The sequence below is a fragment of the Bufo bufo genome, chromosome 7 (genome assembly GCF_905171765.1).
Source record: "Bufo bufo chromosome 7, aBufBuf1.1, whole genome shotgun sequence".
NCBI classification, from domain to species: Eukaryota; Metazoa; Chordata; class Amphibia; order Anura; family Bufonidae; genus Bufo; species Bufo bufo.
The window spans coordinates 111525827-111547756 of NC_053395.1; the positions used below are offsets into that span (position 1 = coordinate 111525827).

Sequence of the window (21930 nt, forward strand, 5' to 3'; positions counted from 1 at the left end):
GGCTTATGATGGCACGCTATACCAGTTTAGGTAACTTTAAAGGGTTTCTGTCATCAGAATTAACCCTATTAAACTAGCTGACATTAGTGATGTGCTAATGTCAGCTGAACCTAACTAGCCTATTCCTACTTGTATCTATGCCCCCGTTACTCCAGAAATCTAACTTTTATAATATGCTAATTAGCCTCTAGGTGAAGATGGGCATTTCCCCTGCTCCTAGAAGCTCCATTCTCCCACCTCTGGACGTGCCCCTCTGCACTTGATTGACAGGGCCAGGCAGCCTTGGTCTCTTCCTGCCGGCCTGTCTGCCATGTATCTTGCGCCGTCCCGTTCAGTGTATGGCGCAGTGAGTCAAGGACTTACTGTAATACTTCTTATTACAAACCTTGATTAGTTTATTTTTCCAAATGCAACATAGACCAGACTGGTATTGTACCGATTGTACAAGCATAAAGAACGCTTTTAGAGGAACACTGGCTGTTAACATTTGTGATTCAAAGCCATATTCACACAATAAAAATTTCAAAAAAATAACACCACACTTCTACATTCTTTATAAAACAAGACACTATTGAAATTATGCCACTGTGTAGATAATGAATCAAGCAAACATATTCAATTATACTAGCACATTATCACAAAACTTCTAATATTGAAGGATGTCTAATAATGGTACTGTTTGCCTACATAAGACATTTGAATGACTACTGACAGTATGTTCGGCCATAAAGCAAGGATGAATAAACTAAGATTTAAAGAGAAAAAAAAATGAAATAAACACTAATGCATACCAATGCAGCATGCAGCAAACCATTACAGAATGCTGTTGCTGGTCACAAACTGGATCGCTACAGATGATCATTTAAATATTAAAAAGTGACAAATGCTGTGTCCTTAATAGATGATGTTCACAATACGATCATCCATAATCACGATGCGGTTTCTACCTTTCATGTCAGTCTTTTTTGTGCACTGCAAACTTCGGGTCATAGCTGGGCCAGCCCAGCCTGCAAAGGCTAACCTTTACACAAGACCCCTTACTCTCATAGAAGGGGAGGTACCTTCTTTAAGTCTGTGTGGATTCTGACAGCTTACAAAGAAGGGACAGTTAGAATTTTACGCTATAAACTGTTAAAATGGCCTAACCAGTAATCCTTTCCTCCACCAGAAAGAGCCAGAGCCAAAAAGTTGTGCGCTCAAAATAACAGATTCTGCTGTAGCCCTGTTCAGTATTTATTAATGCCAAAGATTCTGACTCCATGGAGCTGTGGTAATTTCGGAATTAGTACACTAAGGAGGGAAGCCGTGTTGATGAAGAAATGTGTTGGATCATACTTTGTATAGAAACTTGTCAAGAAGTACCTGAGTCAAAAAAGGAAAGAAAAAGAAACATGAAAAATAATCAGAAAACTGTCTCAATTAACACCATAAATATACTAATATTTTAGGCGATCGGCAACCAGTCATTATTCAGCTTTTGAAAAAATATAAGGTCCAGCATGCTGTGACAGGATGGAAGTACTGTACTTACAACTTGAAGTTTTATCGTACCTGCAGAGCTTAAAGAGAACCTATTAATTCTCAGGAATTGTTAGTATATTGCAAAAGCTAAAGTAACAGCAATTCGAAGTAGAGTTCCTTCTCCTCTAGACACTTTAACATGGGACACAATGAAAATAGATAATACAGTACTTTACTGCATGGAAATACAGAGGTTTGCATGTTCTCCCTATGTCTGCGTGGGTTTCCTCTGGTTTCTTCCCACACTTCAAAGACATACTTATAGGGAACTAAGATTGTGGGCCCCATTGGGGACAGTGTGATGCTAATGTCTGTAAAGCGCTGCGGAATATGTTAACACTATATACCGTAAGTAAAATAAATAAGAATGGTGCTTGTAACGCCAATCTTGGTACATCTGCCCCACAGAGTTAAGGAGTAAAGGTGCTCATACACAGTAGTCTAAAGTTAGTAGTTTTCAACCAAAACAATTATTTGCTCGTCTTTCTTAGAAACAACGTTCCCAGAAAGTTCTTTTGTCCATCGCCCGATTTCATTAAACATGTATGGCCAGTCTGAACAACTGTAACGCCAATATGGAATAAAATTCTCAGGCAAGGCTGTGTCTGAGAATGAATCATTCACCAGATGACTGCTGGTTCAACTATCAATCAACTTCTACTACCTTAAGGGAAATGTGTGATCAAAAAAGGACCTATTGTTTAAAATCACGTTTTTATGTTTAAAGGGCTTCTGTCAGCCCACTAAACCGTTATTTATTTATTTTGTTTACAAATAATCCCTACACTGCGATCTCTGCATACATAAGTTAAATAATCATTTTGGTTCAGTAGAATTTGATAAAAAGCTATTTTTAAAATATGCAAATTACCTTGCTACCAGCAAGTAGGGCGGCTACTTGCTGGTAGCAGCCGCATCCTCCGATCCTAATGACGCTCCCTCCGCATTGTGATTGACAGGGCCAGGGAACGGAATCGTTCTCTGCTGGCCCTGCCTGTTAGCATTCAAAATCTGGCACCTGCGCCGCGGCCGTACCTATCTTCAATCTGCGCAGGCGCACTGAGAGGCGGCCACTCGCTTGGCCGCTCCATCCTCAATGCGCCTGCGCCAATGACATCACATCTACACCCGGCGCAGGCGCATTGAGGAGCGAGCGGCCGCCTCTCAGTGCGCCTGCGCAGATTGAAGATAGGTACGGCCGCGGCGCAGGCCAATTCTGCTATGAAAAAAATCCACAATCCTGCTATAAAGGTTTTTATATTACGTTGTTCACTGCGCACTAAAAATAATGGCATCCTTATTCTGCAGCTCAATATGATTACAGCAATACCAGATTTATACTTTGTTTTACTATTAAAAAAAAAAAAAAAAAAAAACTGACAAAAAAATCTAAATGTTCTTTGCATTGCCCTTTTCATTGTTTCCCCATTATGGCTTATACCGTGCAGGAAAATATTCTTATATTTAAATAGTCAATTTTTGGAAATCGGTGATACCAATATGTTTATTTATTCTGAGATTGATAAACCAATCTCAGAATGGCCTGGATAAGTAAAAGGGTTTTAAAGTTATTACCACATGAAGTGACGCATCAGATTTGCTAAATTCGGCCTGGGCTTTAAGGTGATAGTGGTAAAATTGAGTACAATATTTATTTTTTATTTATAAAACAATACCAAATTTACCACAAAATTGGAAAAATTAGCAAATTTAAATTTCTCTACTTTTATAATAGATAGTAATAACTCCAAAAATAGTTATTACTTTACATTCCCCATATGTCTACTTCATGTTTGGATTATTTTGTGAATGCCATTTTATTTTTTGGGGACGTTAGAAGGCTTAGAAGTTAAGAAGCAAATCTTGAAATTTTTCTGGAAATTTCCAAAACCCACTTTTTAAGGACCAGTTCAGGTCTAAAGTCACTTTGTGAGGCTTACATAATAGAAAACACTCAAAAATGACCCCATTTTAGAAACTACACCCCTCAAGGTATTCAAAACTGATTTTTACAAACTTTGTTAACCCTCTAGGTGTTCCATAAGAATTAATGGAAAATGGAGATGACATTTCAGAATTTCACTTTTTTTGGGCAGATTTTCCATTTTAATAAAAAAAAATTCACTAACAAAGCAATGGTTAACAGCCAAACAAAACTCAATATACCAGTGTACAGCAGCTCACCCCACCTCTTCCAAGGACCCGGTGCTCACTCTGCGGATTCACCCAAATCCGTTAAGAAAATGCAAATAAATAAAATAATTGGAGGGCACTCAAATATCTGACTACATTCAAGGCAGGATATCAATAATCCTAATTTATTCACATAAAACTAATGTATTGGCATAAAACTCATAAAATCGACATAAATATAAAACATAAATGTATACATATGTCCATGTAGTAATACTCAGTCAGCCCTGTGACCATGTATCATCGCCATGTCGGCGTCAATCGTAAATGTCCACGCTAAATATAATCGCCTGATGGCGCTTGAGTCACTTATGATTGTCCGCACTAGATCACCCGCTCAGGTGTCTGCATGCAATAGGAATCACTGGTATAATCTTTTCAAATAAGCCCCATAGGGCAGAGTACTTTACCATTCTTCTGTTCCTGTGGGCTCATCCAGCAGCCGCTTAAACTCACCCGGCGTCCCGAGCGGTTAGCAGGTCTCAAACGCGGCGTCCCACGTGACCTAGCTGTGTCTCACGTATTACACACTGCTCTGTGAAAGGCTGGTGATGCGCTGGGTTTAATAAGTTTTTAAATGAGTGACTGAAGTATTTCATGTGTTATTTTTCATGTGTTGTCTGATACATCATAAGTGACTCAAGCGCCATCAGGCGATTATATTTAGCGTGGACATTTACGATTGACGCCGACCTGGCGATGATACATGGTCACAGGGCTGACTGAGTATTACTACATGGACATATGTATACATTTATGTTTTATATGTATGTAGATTTTATGAGTTTTATGCCAATACATTAGTTTTATGTGAATAAATTAGGAGTATTGATATCCTGCCTTGAATGTAGTCAGATATTTGAGTGCCCTCCAATTACTTTATTTATTTGCAAAACTCAATATTTATTGCCCTGATGCTATAGTTTACAGAAACCCCCCATGTGTCGTCACAAATTGATGTACAGGCACACGGCATTGCGCAGAAGGAAAGGAACGCCATATTGTTTTTGGAGAACAGATTTCACTGGGATACATTTAAGCTGCCATGTCACATTTGAAGACCCCCTGATACACCCCTAGAGTAGAAACTACAAAAAAAAAAAGACCCCATTTTGGAAACTACGGGATAAGGTGGCAGTTTTGTTGGTATGATTTTAGGGTACATATTTTTGGTTGCTCGATATTAAACCTTTTTGTGAGGCAAGATAACAAAAAATAGCTGTTTTGGCACATTTTTTATATTTTTTTATTATTTACAATGTTCATCTGACAGGTTAGATAATAGGGTATTTTTATAGATCAGGTTGTTACGGACGCAGCGATACCTAATATGTCAACTTTTTTTATTTATGCATGTTTTACACAAAAACAGCATTTTTGAATAAAAAAAAATCATGTTTCAGTGTCTCCATATTCTGAGAGCCCTATTTTATTTTTTTGGGTGAGAATGTTTAAGGTTTTGGGGTGCATATGACTTTTTGATCGCTTGCTATTACACTTTTTGTGATGTAAGGTAACAAAAAATTGCTTTTTCAAAACCGTTTTTATTTTTTTACGGTGTTCACCCAAGGGGTTAGGTCATGTGGTCTATTAGAGGTCTATTATGGTAAGTGGGATTCTGCCGCTCTGCCTGCTGAGCCGTGCCTCATGCCTATGCAGTCAGATTACAATGACAGGCCTGCAAAGCTTCAGTAGGCTCCAGGCTGTCATGATAAATGATCTGAGCCCCGCAATTTTAATGCAGGAACTCTGATCGGAAGGCAGAGAGAGCCGCATCCCTCTGTCTAACCTCACAGATGCTGACCATTTTTGAAAGCAGCATTTGAAAGGTTAAATAACTGGGTTCGGCATCATAGCTGTTCCCTGTCATTGCAGCTGGGTAATGTTCTCCATCATTGCAGCTGGGTAATGTTCCCTGTCATTGCAGCTGCCCTAAGCAAAGTACACCCAACCAACAATTTCCATAAAAGATATCTGCTGTGAATTTTATTTGTTCCTTGGTTAGCAGAAATGTAACCTGGAAACGAGACATTTTGTACCCATTTCTGAACAATTCATGCAAAATGTTATGGTTCTTTTAGCATGTAGAATACATCTAAATATAATCAGTGCAAAAGTAAGGCTACTTTCACACTTGCGTTCGGAGCGGATCCGTCTGGTGTCTGCACAGACGGATCCGCTCCTATAATGCAAACGATGGTATCCGTTCAGAACGGATCCGTCTGCATTATATTTCAGAAAAAAATCGTCTAAAAGTTAGTCAGACAGATCCGTCCTGACTTTGCATTGAAAGTCAATGGGGGACGGATCCGTTTGAAATTGCACCATATTGTGTCAACGTCAAACGGATCAGTCCCCATTGACTTACATTGTAAGTCTGGACGGATCAGTTTGGCTCCGCACGGCCAGGCGGACACCCGAACGCTGCAAGCTGCGTTCGGGTGTCCGCCTGCTGAGCGGAACGGAGGCGAAACGGAGCCATACTGATGCATTCTGAGCGGATCCTTATCCTCTCAGAATGCATTGGGGCTGTACGGATCCGTTCGGGACCGCTTGTGAGAGCCTTCAAACGGAACCCCGAACGCAAGTGTGAAAGTAGCCCAAGTACTCCATGCAATCCCTTTATTTTGTTAACTTGGCATTATAAGCTGAATAGCCATAGCACTGAAAATACCTGTCTAAGGCCTCCTGCACATGACTGTATCCTTATTTGCAGTTCACAAATCGTGGATCCGCAAAACACGAATACTGGCTGTGTGCATCCCGCATTTTCCCTTCTGCAGGTCCCGCGATATGCTACAAATGTCTATTTTTGTCCGCAAAACGGACAAGAATAGGACATATTCTTTTTTTTTTGTGGGGCCACGGAATGGAAATATGGATGCCCCATTGAAATTAATGGCTCCACATCCAAATCGGCAAAAAATGCACATCAGATGGGACCAAACTACTTTCGTGTGTATTAGGCCTAATATTGTATAGGTTCGCTCATGCCGGTCAAACAGAAGCTATTGCCATTTGGGTATACCGTCGCCATTAACGGGTCTGGAATAATATTTAGGTATCGTACAGTAGGTTGTAGGCATCAAAATAACAGCCACATCAGTGCCAGGAGCCAATGTCTCTCAGCAGAAACATTTTAGGCTTTATTAGAAAATGTGCAGTGCATACAAAAAGGAGGCCAAATAAGACAAAAAGGCAAAAATAAAATAAAAAGGGAGAAATAACCGAAGACCTAACACAATCTGTAGAGTCTTTTTTTTCTTCCTTGCAGGTAGGAGGAACAATGGACCCTGCAACCAGATATCAGATCTGGTCTAAACTATGTTAACGAAACATTTAACTTGTTTTATTGAAAATAAAAAAATATAGTAAAAACATACAAATAAACAACAAATTACATTACAAGAAACTACAAATTACATTGTTTTACAACTAACATGGCATCCACACAGCAAAACAATAGACTACAGTAATAAGAAAATGTGGGAAGCAGAAAGCAGTATGGAAAAGATGAGCACATTTCATAATAAGGCCTCTTGCACACGACCGTATGCCCTCCGAGATATACGGTCCGTGAGAGGGCCATATGTCCCGGAGCGGCATTGATCGTACGCACGGTATCACGGTCGGCGTGGCTATCACATACGTGACACAGAGGGAGGGAACAAGGAAGGCCCTGCCCAAGTGAGAGGGAAGATGGTGACCCCTGACTCACCTGGCGGCTGGCACCTGGCTGCCCTGACGTCCCTAGACGGGTTCCTCACCCGTACGCCGATCACGTGCCTAAAGCCCTGGCTTTCCCTGAGCTGAGCCCTAGGTAGTGAACAGGGCGATGGGAACACTAGTCCGCACCACTAGCTCTAAGGGAAAACACCAAGGGAAGGACAGACAACACAGACTCAACATATAATCCCAGGTGGGTGACAACAGGAGACAACAATAAGCCCAACAGGGATCCGGAGGGTAGCACACAGGAACAACAACCAGGATTAACCACTCCAGTGGGTCAGTATAGATGTCCAGGCAGGAAGCTCTATAACTGGCAACTAGAGAAGTGTGAGGGGAGAATATAAGGAGGTAGGGAGTGGCAGACACGAAACAGCTGAGGAGGAGAAGCTACGGATCCCTGAGAGAGACAAAAAGGATAGCAAGGCAAACACAGAAAACAATAACTAAGAAACACCATGATCTTTAGCTATAGAGCGTGCAGCCACCCGCTGCGACTTCCTGACCCCGGGTATAACGGAGTCAGACGTGGCTCTTGATACCCTCGTGACAGTACCCCCCCTTTCACGAGGGGCCTCCGGACACTCAGGACCAGGTCTCTCCGGATGAGAGGCATGGAAAGTCTGAATTAACCTGTTGGCGTTTACCTCTGACGCTGGAACCCACATTCTTTCCTCGGGACCGTAACCCCTCCAATGCACAAGATACTGAAGAGAGCGGCGGACCCGACGAGAATCAACAATTCTGGCTATTTGAAACTCCAGATTACCATCCACAATAACAGGAGGAGGTGGCAGCGGCGATGGTTCTAGAGGTGGAACATACTTCTTGAGTAACGATTTATGGAAGACGTTATGGATCTTAAAAGTCTGAGGTAGCTCCAGGCGAAAAGCCACAGGGTTAATGACGGTTACTATTTTATAGGGACCAATGAACCTAGGACCCAGTTTCCAAGAAGGAACCTTCAACTTAATATTCCTAGTAGACAACCACACATAGTCATTCACTCCTAGGTCCGGACCTGGCGACCGTTTCTTATCGGCCATGCATTTATATTTACCACTCATCTTTTTCAAGTTAACTTGCACCTTCTGCCATACCGATGAAAGAGATGAAGAAAACCTTTCCTCTTCGGGAACCCCAGAAGACCCCCCCTCTTTGAAAGTACAAAATTGGGGATGAAAACCGTATGCACCAAGGAATGGTGACTTGCCGGTGGACTCCTGATAATGATTATTTATGGCAAACTCAGCTAACGGTAAGTATGATGACCACAACTCTTGGTTTTCAGACACAAAACACCTTAAATATGTTTCTAGGTTTTGGTTGGTACGCTCAGTCTGTCCATTCGACTGAGGATGGAAAGCTGAGGAAAAGGACAAGTGAACCCCCAAACGGGAACAAAAAGCTTTCCAAAACTTAGAAATAAACTGGGTTCCCCGATCCGAAACCACATCGGAAGGGACCCCGTGAAGCTTCACGATTTCACTGATAAACACCTGAGCAAGAGTTTTAGCATTAGGAAGTGCGGGTAACGCAATAAAGTGTACCATTTTGCTAAACCTGTCTACTACTACCAAGATAACTGTTTTACCCGCCGACAACGGTAAGTCAGTGATGAAATCCATAGACAGATGTGTCCATGGCCTATTGGGAATGAAAAGTGGCAATAAAGACCCTGCTGGACGTGTATGAGAGGCTTTCGCGCGTGCACAAGTAGAACAAGTAGACACGAAATCCATTACATCCTGACGCAACCTTGGCCACCAAAAACGACGAGATAAAAGCTCCAAGGTTGCTTTACTACCCGGGTGTCCAGCAAGTGCCGAATTATGATGTTCTTTTAATAATTCAAGACGCAGGTTTAACGGTACAAACAATTTCTCTGAGGGGCAAGAGGCCGGGGCGTCCCCCTGAGCCTCTAACACCTTTCCCTCTAGAACAGAGTGTACAGCAGAGACAACCACTCCTCTTTGTAAAATAGGTACCGGATCACAAACATTACCCCCTCCAGGGAAACTACGAGATAATGCGTCTGCCTTGGTATTTTTTGCCCCAGGACGATAGGTGATTACAAAGTTAAATCTGGTAAAGAATAGCGACCACCTAGCTTGTCTAGGGGTGAGACGTTTAGCCGATTCTAGATACAGAAGGTTCTTGTGATCCGTAATCACCGTGACGGGGTGGACTGCTCCCTCTAAGAAGTGACGCCACTCTTCAAGCGCCAGTTTAATCGCCAACAGTTCCCTATTTCCAATATCATAATTCTTCTCTGCAGAAGATAATTTTTTGGAAAAGAAAGCGCAAGGACGCCATTTGCCAGGAGACGGACCCTGAGACAATACAGCTCCCACTCCCACCTCTGACGCATCTACCTCGACAATAAAAGGCTGGGAGACATCAGGTTGAATTAGAACAGGTGCCGAGGTAAACCTCTCCTTTAGAGAGGAAAATGCATCTTTAGCGGCGTCAGACCATTTGGAAAAATCCGTCCCCTTCCTAGTCATGTCGGTAAGGGGTTTAACGATCACTGAATAATTTTTAATGAACTTTCTATAGAAATTAGCGAAACCCAAAAACCGTTGTAGGGCTTTAAGGTTCTCAGGAAGATCCCAATCTAAAATTGCTTGGACCTTCCCAGGATCCATGCGGAAACCTGAAGCAGATAATAGATATCCCAGGAACTGTAATTCCTGAACAGCGAAGACACATTTTTCAATCTTCGCATATAATTTATTCGTCCGTAGGACCTGCAGTACTTGCCTGACATGCACCTCATGTGTTTTCAGATCAGCCGAATAAATTAAGATATCATCTAGGTATATGACTACAAACCTGCCGATGAGATGACTAAAAATATCATTAACGAAATGTTGGAAGACAGCAGGGGCATTGGTCAGACCGAAAGGCATAACAAGATTTTCATAATGCCCCTCAGGGGTGTTAAAAGCTGTCTTCCACTCATCCCCTTCCCTGATACGAATCAGATTGTAGGCCCCCCTAAGATCAAGTTTGGAGAACCACTTAGCACCCGCAATCTGATAAAAAAGGTCAGGAATCAGAGGAAGAGGGTATGGGTCACGGATGGTTATCTGGTTTAACTCACGGAAATCTAAGCAAGGACGCAGGCCCCCATCTTTCTTTTTAACAAAGAAAAACCCTGCAGCCACAGGTGAAGAAGAGGGTCTGATGTGTCCCTTAGCCAGACTCTCGGAGATATAATCTTTCATGGCTTGTCTCTCGGGACCCGAAAGATTATACAACCTGGACTTGGGTAATTTTGCCCCGGGAATCAGGTAAACCGGGCAATCATAAGGACGATGAGGTGGTAGTTTCTGACAACCCTTTTCAGAAAAAACGTCCTCAAAGTCCGAAATAAATGTAGGTAGGGAAGCTATGGAGGCGATTAAGCAATTGTTATTTAAGCAATTCTCTCTGCAATGCTCACTCCACTCCAATATCTCCCTGGCCTGCCAATCCACCACTGGATTGTGCGCTACCAACCAGGGAAGACCCAATACCACCGGAGAGGGAAGGCCCTCCAGAACGTAACATGAAAGACACTCATTATGGTGGTCCCCTACCCGAAGGTGTAAATTACGAACAATGTGGGTGAGGTTTCTCTGAGACAGAGGAGCAGAATCTATAGCGAATACGGGAATAGGTCTCTGCAGCGTACAGAGAGACAAACCCATAGTGCGGGCAAAATGGGCATCAATCAAGTTTACCCCTGCTCCACTGTCTAGAAAAACAGAAATAGACTCCGTCTTAACACCAAAAACAATGACCGCTGGTAACACAAATTGAGATGTTCGTATGGAGGAAACGTATACCCCCCGGCTGACATCCTCCGCACAGCCCGGGGTTAGTAGTTTTCCGACGGTCTTTTGTTTTTGAGAAAGGAGGGACAGACATTAATGAAATGACCCCTCCCCCCACAGAAAAAACAAGCCCCCCCCCTACGGCGAACCTCGGGAGGACGGACCTGACGAGAAGTTCCGCCTAGCTGCATAGGCTCATCTAAGTCAGTACAGACTGACTGTTGCTTGGGAGAGGTAACCAATTGCTCCGGAACTTTCGATCTCTCCCTAAGACGTCTATCTATTCTGATAGAGAGGGACATAACAGCATCAAGGAAAAGGGGGGTCTCATACAGCGCCAGTGCATCCTTAACCCTTTCAGATAACCCAGAGCAGAACTGACTCCTGAGAGCCGGGTCGTTCCACTGAGTATCCGTAGCCCACCTACGGAACTCTGAGCAATATTCCTCTGCTGACCGATCTCCCTGTAGGAGTCTCCGTAACTTTGACTCAGCCAGGGCGACTCGGTCAGGGTCATCATATATGAGACCCAAAGCCCCAAAAAATCCCTCCACTGACCGAAGAGCCTGAGAACCAGGGGGTAACGAGAACGCCCAGGATTGCGGATCCCCCTGAAGCAGGGAAATGACAATCCCAACCCGGTGTTCTTCATGACCTGAGGAGTAAGGGCGCAACTTAAAATATAATTTGCAGGCCTCACGGAACGTTGCAAATTTGTCCCTTCCCCCAGAAAATCTGTCGGGAAGAGCAACCTTGGGTTCAGTGACAACCTGGTTACCCATAGCAACCGCTGGGGGTGCGGTCTGCTGCATTTGCTGCTGTTGTTGGAGAACAGACGCCTTCAATCCTGCCACCTCCAAAGACAGGCTTTGAAGCTGTTCTGCCAAGGCATCAATAGGATCCATATTGGATTCTAAGTAGAGAAAAAAAAAAACAACAAATAAAAAATTATATAATTATTATTATTTTTTTTCTCAAAAAGTAAGGGCCAGTTATAATATCACGGTCGGCGTGGCTATCACATACGTGACACAGAGGGAGGGAACAAGGAAGGCCCTGCCCAAGTGAGAGGGAAGATGGTGACCCCTGACTCACCTGGCGGCTGGCACCTGGCTGCCCTGACGTCCCTAGACGGGTTCCTCACCCGTACGCCGATCACGTGCCTAAAGCCCTGGCTTTCCCTGAGCTGAGCCCTAGGTAGTGAACAGGGCGATGGGAACACTAGTCCGCACCACTAGCTCTAAGGGAAAACACCAAGGGAAGGACAGACAACACAGACTCAACATATAATCCCAGGTGGGTGACAACAGGAGACAACAATAAGCCCAACAGGGATCCGGAGGGTAGCACACAGGAACAACAACCAGGATTAACCACTCCAGTGGGTCAGTATAGATGTCCAGGCAGGAAGCTCTATAACTGGCAACTAGAGAAGTGTGAGGGGAGAATATAAGGAGGTAGGGAGTGGCAGACACGAAACAGCTGAGGAGGAGAAGCTACGGATCCCTGAGAGAGACAAAAAGGATAGCAAGGCAAACACAGAAAACAATAACTAAGAAACACCATGATCTTTAGCTATAGAGCGTGCAGCCACCCGCTGCAAATTCCTGACCCCGGGTATAACGGAGTCAGACGTGGCTCTTGATACCCTCGTGACACACGGGAGCACACAGTATCATAGATTACAATGATGCTGTGGACGTTGGGCTGCCCGCGGGACTATTGTCCCGCACTCATATGATGACCTTTGATGATGTAACCAATGGGAGGAGCAGATAAACTATACTGGTAAGATCTACCCTATTGAGGGCTATTATACAGTCAGGTCCATAAATATTGGGACATCGACACAATTCTAACATCTTTGGCTCTATACACCACCACAATGGATTTGAAATAAAACAAACAAGATGTGCTTTAACTGCAGACTGTCAGCTTTCATTTGAGGGTATTTACATCTAAATCAGGTGAACGGTGTAGGAATTACAACAGTTTGCATATGTGCCTCCCAGTTGTTAAGGGACCAAAAGTAATGGGACAATTGGCCTCTCAGCTGTTCCATGGCCAGGTGTGTGTTATTTCCTTATTGTCCCAATTACAACGAGCAGATAAAAGGTCCAGAGTTCATTTCAAGTGTGCTATTTGCATTTGGAATCTGTTGCTGTCAACTTTCAAGATGAGATCCAAAGAGCTGTTACTATCAGTGAAGCAAGCCATCATTAGGCTGAAAAAAACAAAACAAACCCATCAGAGAGATAGCAAAAATATTAGGCGTGGCCAAAACAACTGTTGGGAACATTCTTAAAAAGAAGGAACTCACCGGGTGAGCTCAGCAACACCAAAAGACCCGGAAGACCATGGAAAACAACAGTGGTGGATGACCGAAGAATTCTTTCCCTGGTGAAGAAAACACCATTCACAACAGTTGGCCAGATCAAGAACACTCTCCAGGAGGTAGGTGTATGTGTGTCAAAGTCAACAATCAAGAGAAGACTTCACCAGAGTGAATACAGAGGGTTCACCACAAGATGTAAACCATTGGCGAGTCTCAAAAACAGGAAGGCCAGATTAGAGTTTGCCAAACGACATCTAAAAAAGCCTTCACAGTTCTGGAAGAGCATCCTATGGACAGATGAGACCAAGATCAACTTGTACCAGAGTGATGGGATGAGAAGAGTATGGAGAAGGAAAGGAACTGTTCATGATCCTAAGCATACCACCTCATCAGTGAAGCACGGTGGTAGTAGTGTCATGGCATGGGCATGTATGACTACCAATGGAACTGGTTCTCTTGTATTTATTGATGATGTGACTGCTGACAAAAGCAGCAGGATGAATTCTGAAGTGTTTCGGGCAATATTATCTATTCATATTCAGCCAAATGCTTCAGAACTCATTGGACGGCGCTTTACAGTGCAGATGGACAATGACCCAAAGCATACTGCAAAGGCAACCAAAGAGTTTTTTAAGGGAAAGAAGTGGAATGTTATGCAATGGCCAAGTCAATCACCTGACCTGAATCCGATTGAGCATGCATTTCACTTTCTTTAGACAAAACTGAAGGGAAAATGCCCCAAGAATAAGCAGGAACTGAAGACAGTTGCAGTAGATGCCTGGCAGAGCATCACCAGGGATGAAACCCAGCGTCTGGTGATGTCTATGCGTTCCAGACTTCGGGCTGTAATTGACTGCAAAGGATTTGCAACCAAGTACTAAAAAGTGAAAGTTTGATTTATGATTATTATTCTGTCCCATTACTATTGGTCCCTTAACAAGTGGGAGGCACATATGCAAACTGTTGTAATTCCTACACCATTCACCTGATTTGGATTTAAATAACCTCAAATTAAAGCTGACAGTCTGCAGTTAAAGAACATCTTGTTCTTTTCACTTCAAATCCATTGTGGTGGTGTATAGAGCCAAAAATGTTAGAATTGTGTTGATGTCCCAATATATACACCCTATGTAGTCTACACATTACAATGTGGACTCTTGTATGTAGGAGAAACGATCAATGCCTGTAAAGAAATAAACGGGCAAAACAAATCAAAGATGCGGAATAAGGCCTTAGATCTACGTGTACCCAAACATTTTGAAGAATCTCAACACAATGTGAGTCAACTGGAGATATAGAATCATTGATTATGTCCCTCCACCTAGATGAGGAGGAGACAGGAAAATGATCCTGAAACAGAAAGAATTGAGGTGGATCTATGAGTTAGATACCTTGTACCCAAAAAGCATGAATTTCGCTTTTGCTACGACTCAGTTTTTTCTAGATCCCATACCATTTATGCTAGATTAATGAACTGTCTTCGTACTCATGGTTTTTATTTACACAGATGGACATTTATCACTACTCACTGGGGGGTAAGAAACATGTTTTTGTTCTGAACGTGACTAACATTAACCCCCTCTTTATCTCTACTAGGAATATATATTACTAAATGCTCAAGTGACTAACACATATTATTAAAGGGGTTGTCCGCTAAATCGCGCAGGGCAAAGGCATTTTTTGAAGATCCGGTGACGTACCGGGGCTCTCCATGGGGCTGCCAGGAAGCCCGGTGACGTCACCGGCACTGATGGGCGGGATTTAGCGCTGCCCTAGCCAGTAGAATGGTTTCCGCCCGGCCGTGTGTTTTTTCAAAACAAAAGAGCCCGGGAGTGCATCGGAGCATGCGATGCTCTGATTCTAGCCTCAGGGGGGCTGCCTGGGTGAAAATGATGATTACACTTATCGGTAATCGGATTTTCCTGACCCCACGACAGCACCACTGAGAGATGGCTCCGCCTCCATGGACAGGAAACCTGTAGCATAAAAAAGGTGGAGCCACTCTCCCACCTCAGTGAGTTTACAGAGCATGAGAGGGACTCCCCCTTTGGTTAATCAAGGTTATAACAGAATTTTCAAATAATTTTTTTTGCTTCACCACGTGCTCTCAACACAGCACCACCACCTTAGGGAGGGAATGAGACGGGTGCTGTCGTGGGGTCAGGAAAATCCGATTACCGGTAAGTGTAATCATCATTTTTCCCCTCCCCCACGACAGCACCACAGAGAGATTACATAGAAATCAAGGGTGGGTAACCGCCTCTAACACCTTTCTGCCAAAAAGGAGGTCAGAGATAGAGTCCAGCTGAAGCCTATAGCGCCTATAGAAAATAGAGGGAGAGGCCCAAGTGGCAGCTCTACAGATTTGATCGATCGATACACTGGCCCTCTCCGCTCTAGTAGAGTGAGCCTTCCAGGATAGAGGAGGAGAAGAACCAGAATAAGAGTATGCTAACGAAATTAGCTCTCGGATGCACCTAGCGATAGAACTCTTTGGGGCAGCATTACCTTTCCTAGCCCCTGCATACAAGACAAATAGCGATGAAGATTTTCTCCAGTCCTTGGTCTTTTCTAGGTACTGGATCAGACACCTTCTTACATCTAGAAGGTGCCTTTTTGCTTCATCCTCATTCTTCGGTTCTGGAAAAAAAACTGGGAGAACTATCTCCTGTAACCTGTTTCTCTTGGAAGGGACTTTGGGGATAAAATTAGGGTCTGGCTTCATCACTACCCTATCCTCACGTATCGCCATAAACGGGGGATTAATGGACAGGGCCTGGATCTCACTAATTCTTCGTGCTGAAGTGAGGGCTACTAAGATAACCAACTTCAGGATGAGCAATTTGATAGAACCATCTTCGACAGGCTGATACTGAAATCGAAAACAGAAATCAAAATTTGGTTGGTGCTTTTAATACCAGATTTAGGTCCCAGGGGGGAAATCTAGGTCCCTTAACTGGAGCAACCCTATCCACTGCTTTAAAAAACCTAACTATCCAAGGATCCATAGCCAAATTCCTACCGCTTAGCCCAGAGAGGGCAGAAACCTGAACTTTTAGAGTACTCTTAGCTAAGCCTAAAGATAGTCCTTGCTGCAAAAATTCTAACATCTGCTTTGTAGAAATTTTGGCTGGCCAAACGTTGGTCTCTAGGCCTGCAAAGGATAGGAATCTTTTCCAAATTCTGCCATAAATACACTCACCTAAAGAATTATTAGGAACACCTGTTCTATTTCTCATTAATGCAATTATCTAGTCAACCAATCACATGGCAGTTGCTTCAATGCATTTAGGGGGGTGGTCCTGGTCAAGACAATCTCCTAAACTCCAAACTGAATGTCAGAATGGGAAAGAAAGGTGTTTTAAGCAATTTTGAGTGTGGCATGGTTGTTGGTGCCAGACGGGCCGGTCTGAGTATTTAACAATCTGCTCAGTTACTGGGATTTTCACGCACAACCATTTCTAGGGTTTACAAAGAATGGTGTGAAAAGGGAAAAACATCCAGTATGCGGCAGTCCTGTGGGCAAAAATGCCTTGTGGATGCTAGAGGTCAGAGGAGAATGGAGCGACTTGATTCAAGCTGATAGAAGAGCAACGTTGACTGAAATAACCACTCGTTACAACCGAGGTATGCAGCAAAGCATTTGTGAAGCCACAACACGCACAACCTTGAGGCGGATGGGCTACAACAGCAGAAGACCCCACCGGGTACCACTCATCTCTACTACAAATAGGAAAAAGAGGCTACAATTTGCACGAGCTCACCAAAATTGGACTGTTGAAGACTGGAAAAATGTTGCCTGGTCTGATAAGTTTCGATTTGTGTTGAGACATTCAAATGGTAGAGTCCGAATTTGACGTCAACAGAATGAGAACATGTATCCATCATGCCTTGTTACCACTGTGCAGGCTGGTGGTGTAATGGTGTGGGGGATGTTTTCTGGGCACACTTTAGGCCCCTTAGTGCCAATTGGGCATCGTTTAAATGCCACGGGCTACCTGAGCATTGTTTCTGACCATGTCCATCCCTTCATGACCACCATGTACCCATCCTCTGATGGCTACTTCCAGCAGGATAATGCACCATGTCACAAAGCTCGAATCATTTCAAATTGGTTTCTTGAACATGACAATGAGTTCACTGTACTAAAATGGCCCCCACAGTCACCAGATCTCAACCCAATAGAGCATCTTTGGGATGTGGTGGAACGGGAGCTTCGTGCCCTGGATGTGCATCCCTCAAATCTTTATCAACTGCAAGATGCTATCCTATCAATATGGGCCAACATTTCTAAAGAATGCTATCAGCACCTTGTTGAATCAATGCCACGAAGAATTAAGGCAGTTCTGAAGGCAAAAGGGGGTCCAAGACCGTATTAGTATGGTGTTCCTAATAATTCTTTAGGTGAGTGTACTTTTGTGTAAGGGAAAACATCTTCTTTTCCTTTCACGTAAATCTTCGAAAACTGCGTCCGCTACCGACTTGTCCTCTTTAACGTCCTCTAATTCCAAAGTGGCCCGTATAGTTTTAAGCAATTTATCAGCATGACCCACTGGGAATAGGAACTTTTTCTCACTGTCTTCTTCTGAAGAAGACAAATCCTCGGACTCTTCACTTTTATTCATGCCTTCACTATCGCCCGAAGACTCCACCTCTGACTCCACCTGTTCCTCCAATCGCTTACATTTCTTAGATGATTTTAGGGAATCTTTTACCTCGGATCTAATTAAGGTCCTAATGTCTTTCATAAAACTTGGGGATTCCTCCGCCAGAGTCTTTTCGATACACTGCTGGCACAATTTTTTAGGATAGGAGGAAGACAAGGGGCATCTACATATGGCACATTCTTTATTTTTCCTTTTCGCCATGACCTTTTTTGGCGCCATCTAAGGAAAAAAAAGTATATACACAACCGTATATCAGTATTTTCCAATGCCAAGGAATGTACCTTACCCCTTCAGAAGCGTCTATACCGGAGTCTGCCTCTCTGCTTCCATTTCTTCAGGCCTCTTATCCTCCTCCATGCTTACTCCTGAGGGCATAGAGGGTTAAAAACATATTTATATGTAGCAGGGAACAGCACCTCTCCTTTGAGAGTTCCACATGGTCCCTGGGAGCCAATCCCGTGCCAGACATCTATCATGCAGGTTCTCACCAGTGCCGATGTAGCAGGTCCCGAAACGCCTGAGCTCTGTCTGTCCCGAGAGCTGGGTAATAATCAATCCGGCCGCCCTAGAGGGGTTAGAATAGACTTCATACACCAGAAAATACTGAAGAAAAGGGTGCCCCCAGCTTTGGAAACGCCGGCTCCGAACACTGCTTTTATTTCCGGTCACATGACCGGAACCCGGCCTGTGGAACGCACGTCTCACCTGTGACGTCACTCTCCCGCGACTTCCTGTTCAGGCTCCCAGCACGTCTCTGCTGCTGACTTAAAACACAGCGTACAGCCTCCACGTGCGCGCCCGGAACATCACCCCTCTAGGATGTTCCTTCTCCAGCCACCCCCGACATCCCAGCGTTCTAATGCCCACCACGCGGTCTCACTCCTTTGAGGGACTCGCGCTGCCAGCCGTGAAGATCAGGGAACGGCCTGGACCATCCCCTGTCTTCCTGAAAGAAGGACCCCCGGCACCTGGTCCCTGGCTGGTAAGACCACATGACCCTCTAGGCTTTGCTAAGATTTTCTAGTCATGGGTCCCTAGGGAAAGAAAGCTAACAGGTCGCTCCAGGGACAGGAAACCTCACTGAGGTGGGAGAGTGGCTCCACCTTTTTTATGCTACAGGTTTCCTGTCCATGGAGGCGGAGCCATCTCTCAGTGGTGCTGTCGTGGGGAGGGGAAAAATAAGGGTATGTCCGGGTTCAGCTCTGAACCCAGACAACCCCTTTAAACAGCAAACCAATATGTATTAGGTGCTTAGATTTATGTTTAAGCCATAGTAGGACTTCGGTTTTGGTGTCGTGATCTGTATACCCACCCCCCTTTATGAATGGAAATTCCATATCCGCCCCTCTGAGAGAATTTAATTACCCTGCAAACGGTAAAAATATGTAGCCAAGTAACTGAGATTCATAGATCTGTATACCCAGGATCGGCTTAGTTTGGGAGACTGTGATCCCTTCCCTCTCTTGGAAACCGGACCTCCTATAGCTGCTAAAGCTACGCTTGCTTTCTATTAAAATTAGAATTATGTGCTAAGCAGACCTTCTATCATGGCAGACTATGATACCAATCATCACTGTAACTTGACAAAACTGTACTATAGACTCTTGATTACCAGATAAAGTCTTGCCTGGAATTACCAAAGAGATTTAAAGTGGTTATCCCATGACTAATGTAAAAAATGAAAATCAGACATTATATAGCAGATGCCAATAACTTCTAGCAGATGCTAGAAGGGGAGAGTCTTTTCTGATGCAGCTAAGGAGGTGTGTCCATGCTCTCCTATCACAGCTCAGGAGGCAGCTGAAGGATGAAACTGAGCAAAAGCAGTCTTCTCAGTGAGCAGGACAAAGAAATAAGAAAAAGAACAAACAGCAGGTGGCACCATACTGATACTTTTTATTGAATAACTCGGTGGCTATGCCAAGTTTTTAATTACATGAAATTACAAAAGTCCAGGTGCTGGTTTGAAAACTGTAGATTATTTTTCGCGGGACAAACCCTTTAAGTGGCACACCGAACAGTGATGTACAAAAAATGGGATAGTTGCACACTATTTACATGCAAATGTTTGATTGGAATGTGCCATGATATAAGATAGGTCTTATACACAAGTATCTCGCCTAATACGAGGTGAGCGTCCAGTTACTAAGCAACACGACTTGCTTGCGGATGCGATTTTCACGCAGCCCCATTCACTTCTATGGGTCCAGTGTTGTGTGAAAAACGCAGTATATAGAACATGCTGCGATATCTTATATCTACTGAGCTGGGGCTCATTTTTTTGTGGGACGATCTGTAGTTTTTATTGATACCATTGCGTGTGACATTTTGATCACATTTTATAAAAAAATTTCGGGTAAGAGAAGCAATGAAAAGATGGCAAAACTGCCATTTTGACCCTTTTTTCCGCTACGCCATTCGCCATATATTTTATATTTTAATATTACAGGTGTTTTTTTGATGCCCATGATGTTTATATTTTTTTGTTATTAACTTTTTTTCTACAGAAAGGGGAGGTTTTGTAGTTTGTGTTTGAGGCTACTCAGTATTTTTATTTTTTTATTCTGTACCATTATGTTTCTTGTATATCCATATTGGTACTAGAATTGCTCATTTCTTATGTTGGCCTGCCAGCTACTGGTCAAAATAAGAATTGCAGCTTCAATATCCTGGGTCTCTTCAGAGATACCCAGCGTATTGAAAATCAATTACCAGCATCCTCATTGGCTGCAGAGGATGCTGGTAAGAAGCACAGATTGTTTTAGCTTTTAAATGCTGTGATCACACTTGATCATGGCATCCAAAGGCTTTAATGACTGCGATTGGCATTATTGCTGGTCATGGTCATTAGACGCGGGTCTCTGCTGATTGAAACAGCAGAGACCTGCCGGCCATGGCTCCCGCTGCACACGCGAGCGGGTGTCATGCTTACCCATAGCTCCTGCGCTGTACATGTACAGCACTGGTAGAAAAAGGGTTAAAGATTAGTGTGTGTATATAGCAGTGCTGAATGGGTGTAGCACAGCTGTATGGGCTGCATAATAATCTTGCAGAACAAGAAGCATGGCAGGACACAACAGAGCAATGACAGAGACACATTTATTTCGATAGGTACATTAAATGAGGTGACTACATGAATCATAGCTGGTTTGTACAATTGTCAGCAGATGTCACACTAAGGGTAACAGGAGCTGACCAAAGGAACTAGGAAATATTTTTTCTATTTTTCTGTTGTCTAAACCCGAGGAGTGTCTTACAGTCCGATGAATCTTATAAATTGAAAATACAATAAATATGTAACCTTTGACCACAAAAATTATACATATGTACAAACCCAAAAAAAGCTTCTTTCACACTTGCGTTAGGCCGACAGTGAAACAACCTGCCAAGTATGTACTAACATTTGCACATGTGTGCTGCCGGAAGTCCGCCCTAGTCCCGTTCATTATAATGGGGACGGTCCGGAGATCTGGCAAACATGTCAAGAGGTGGCCGGACAAATACCGCAGCACGCATATTTAGCAGCTATATTTAGCAGCTGGGGATCTAAATTCAACAGCAGAGACCAAACCTCCCAGGCCCTTACAGTGAAGTATACAATTTAAAAATCATGAGTCCTCAAACAGAATACTGACCCAAAACACACAGCTAAAAGCATCCAAGA

General features: G+C 43.6%; 1 protein-coding gene across 1 annotated transcript in view; it reads right to left on the bottom strand.

Annotated features, from left to right (window-relative positions):
* Positions 1-380: 380 nt before the first annotated feature.
* ORMDL1 (ORMDL sphingolipid biosynthesis regulator 1) overlaps positions 381-21930 on the bottom strand; it is a 261792-nt gene continuing 240242 nt past the window's right edge. Inside the window, exon 4 of the mRNA XM_040440516.1 lies at positions 381-1362. Coding sequence (XP_040296450.1) covers positions 1227-1362 — 136 coding nt within the window. The 3' untranslated portion in view covers positions 381-1226. The remainder of the gene's footprint in view (positions 1363-21930) is intronic.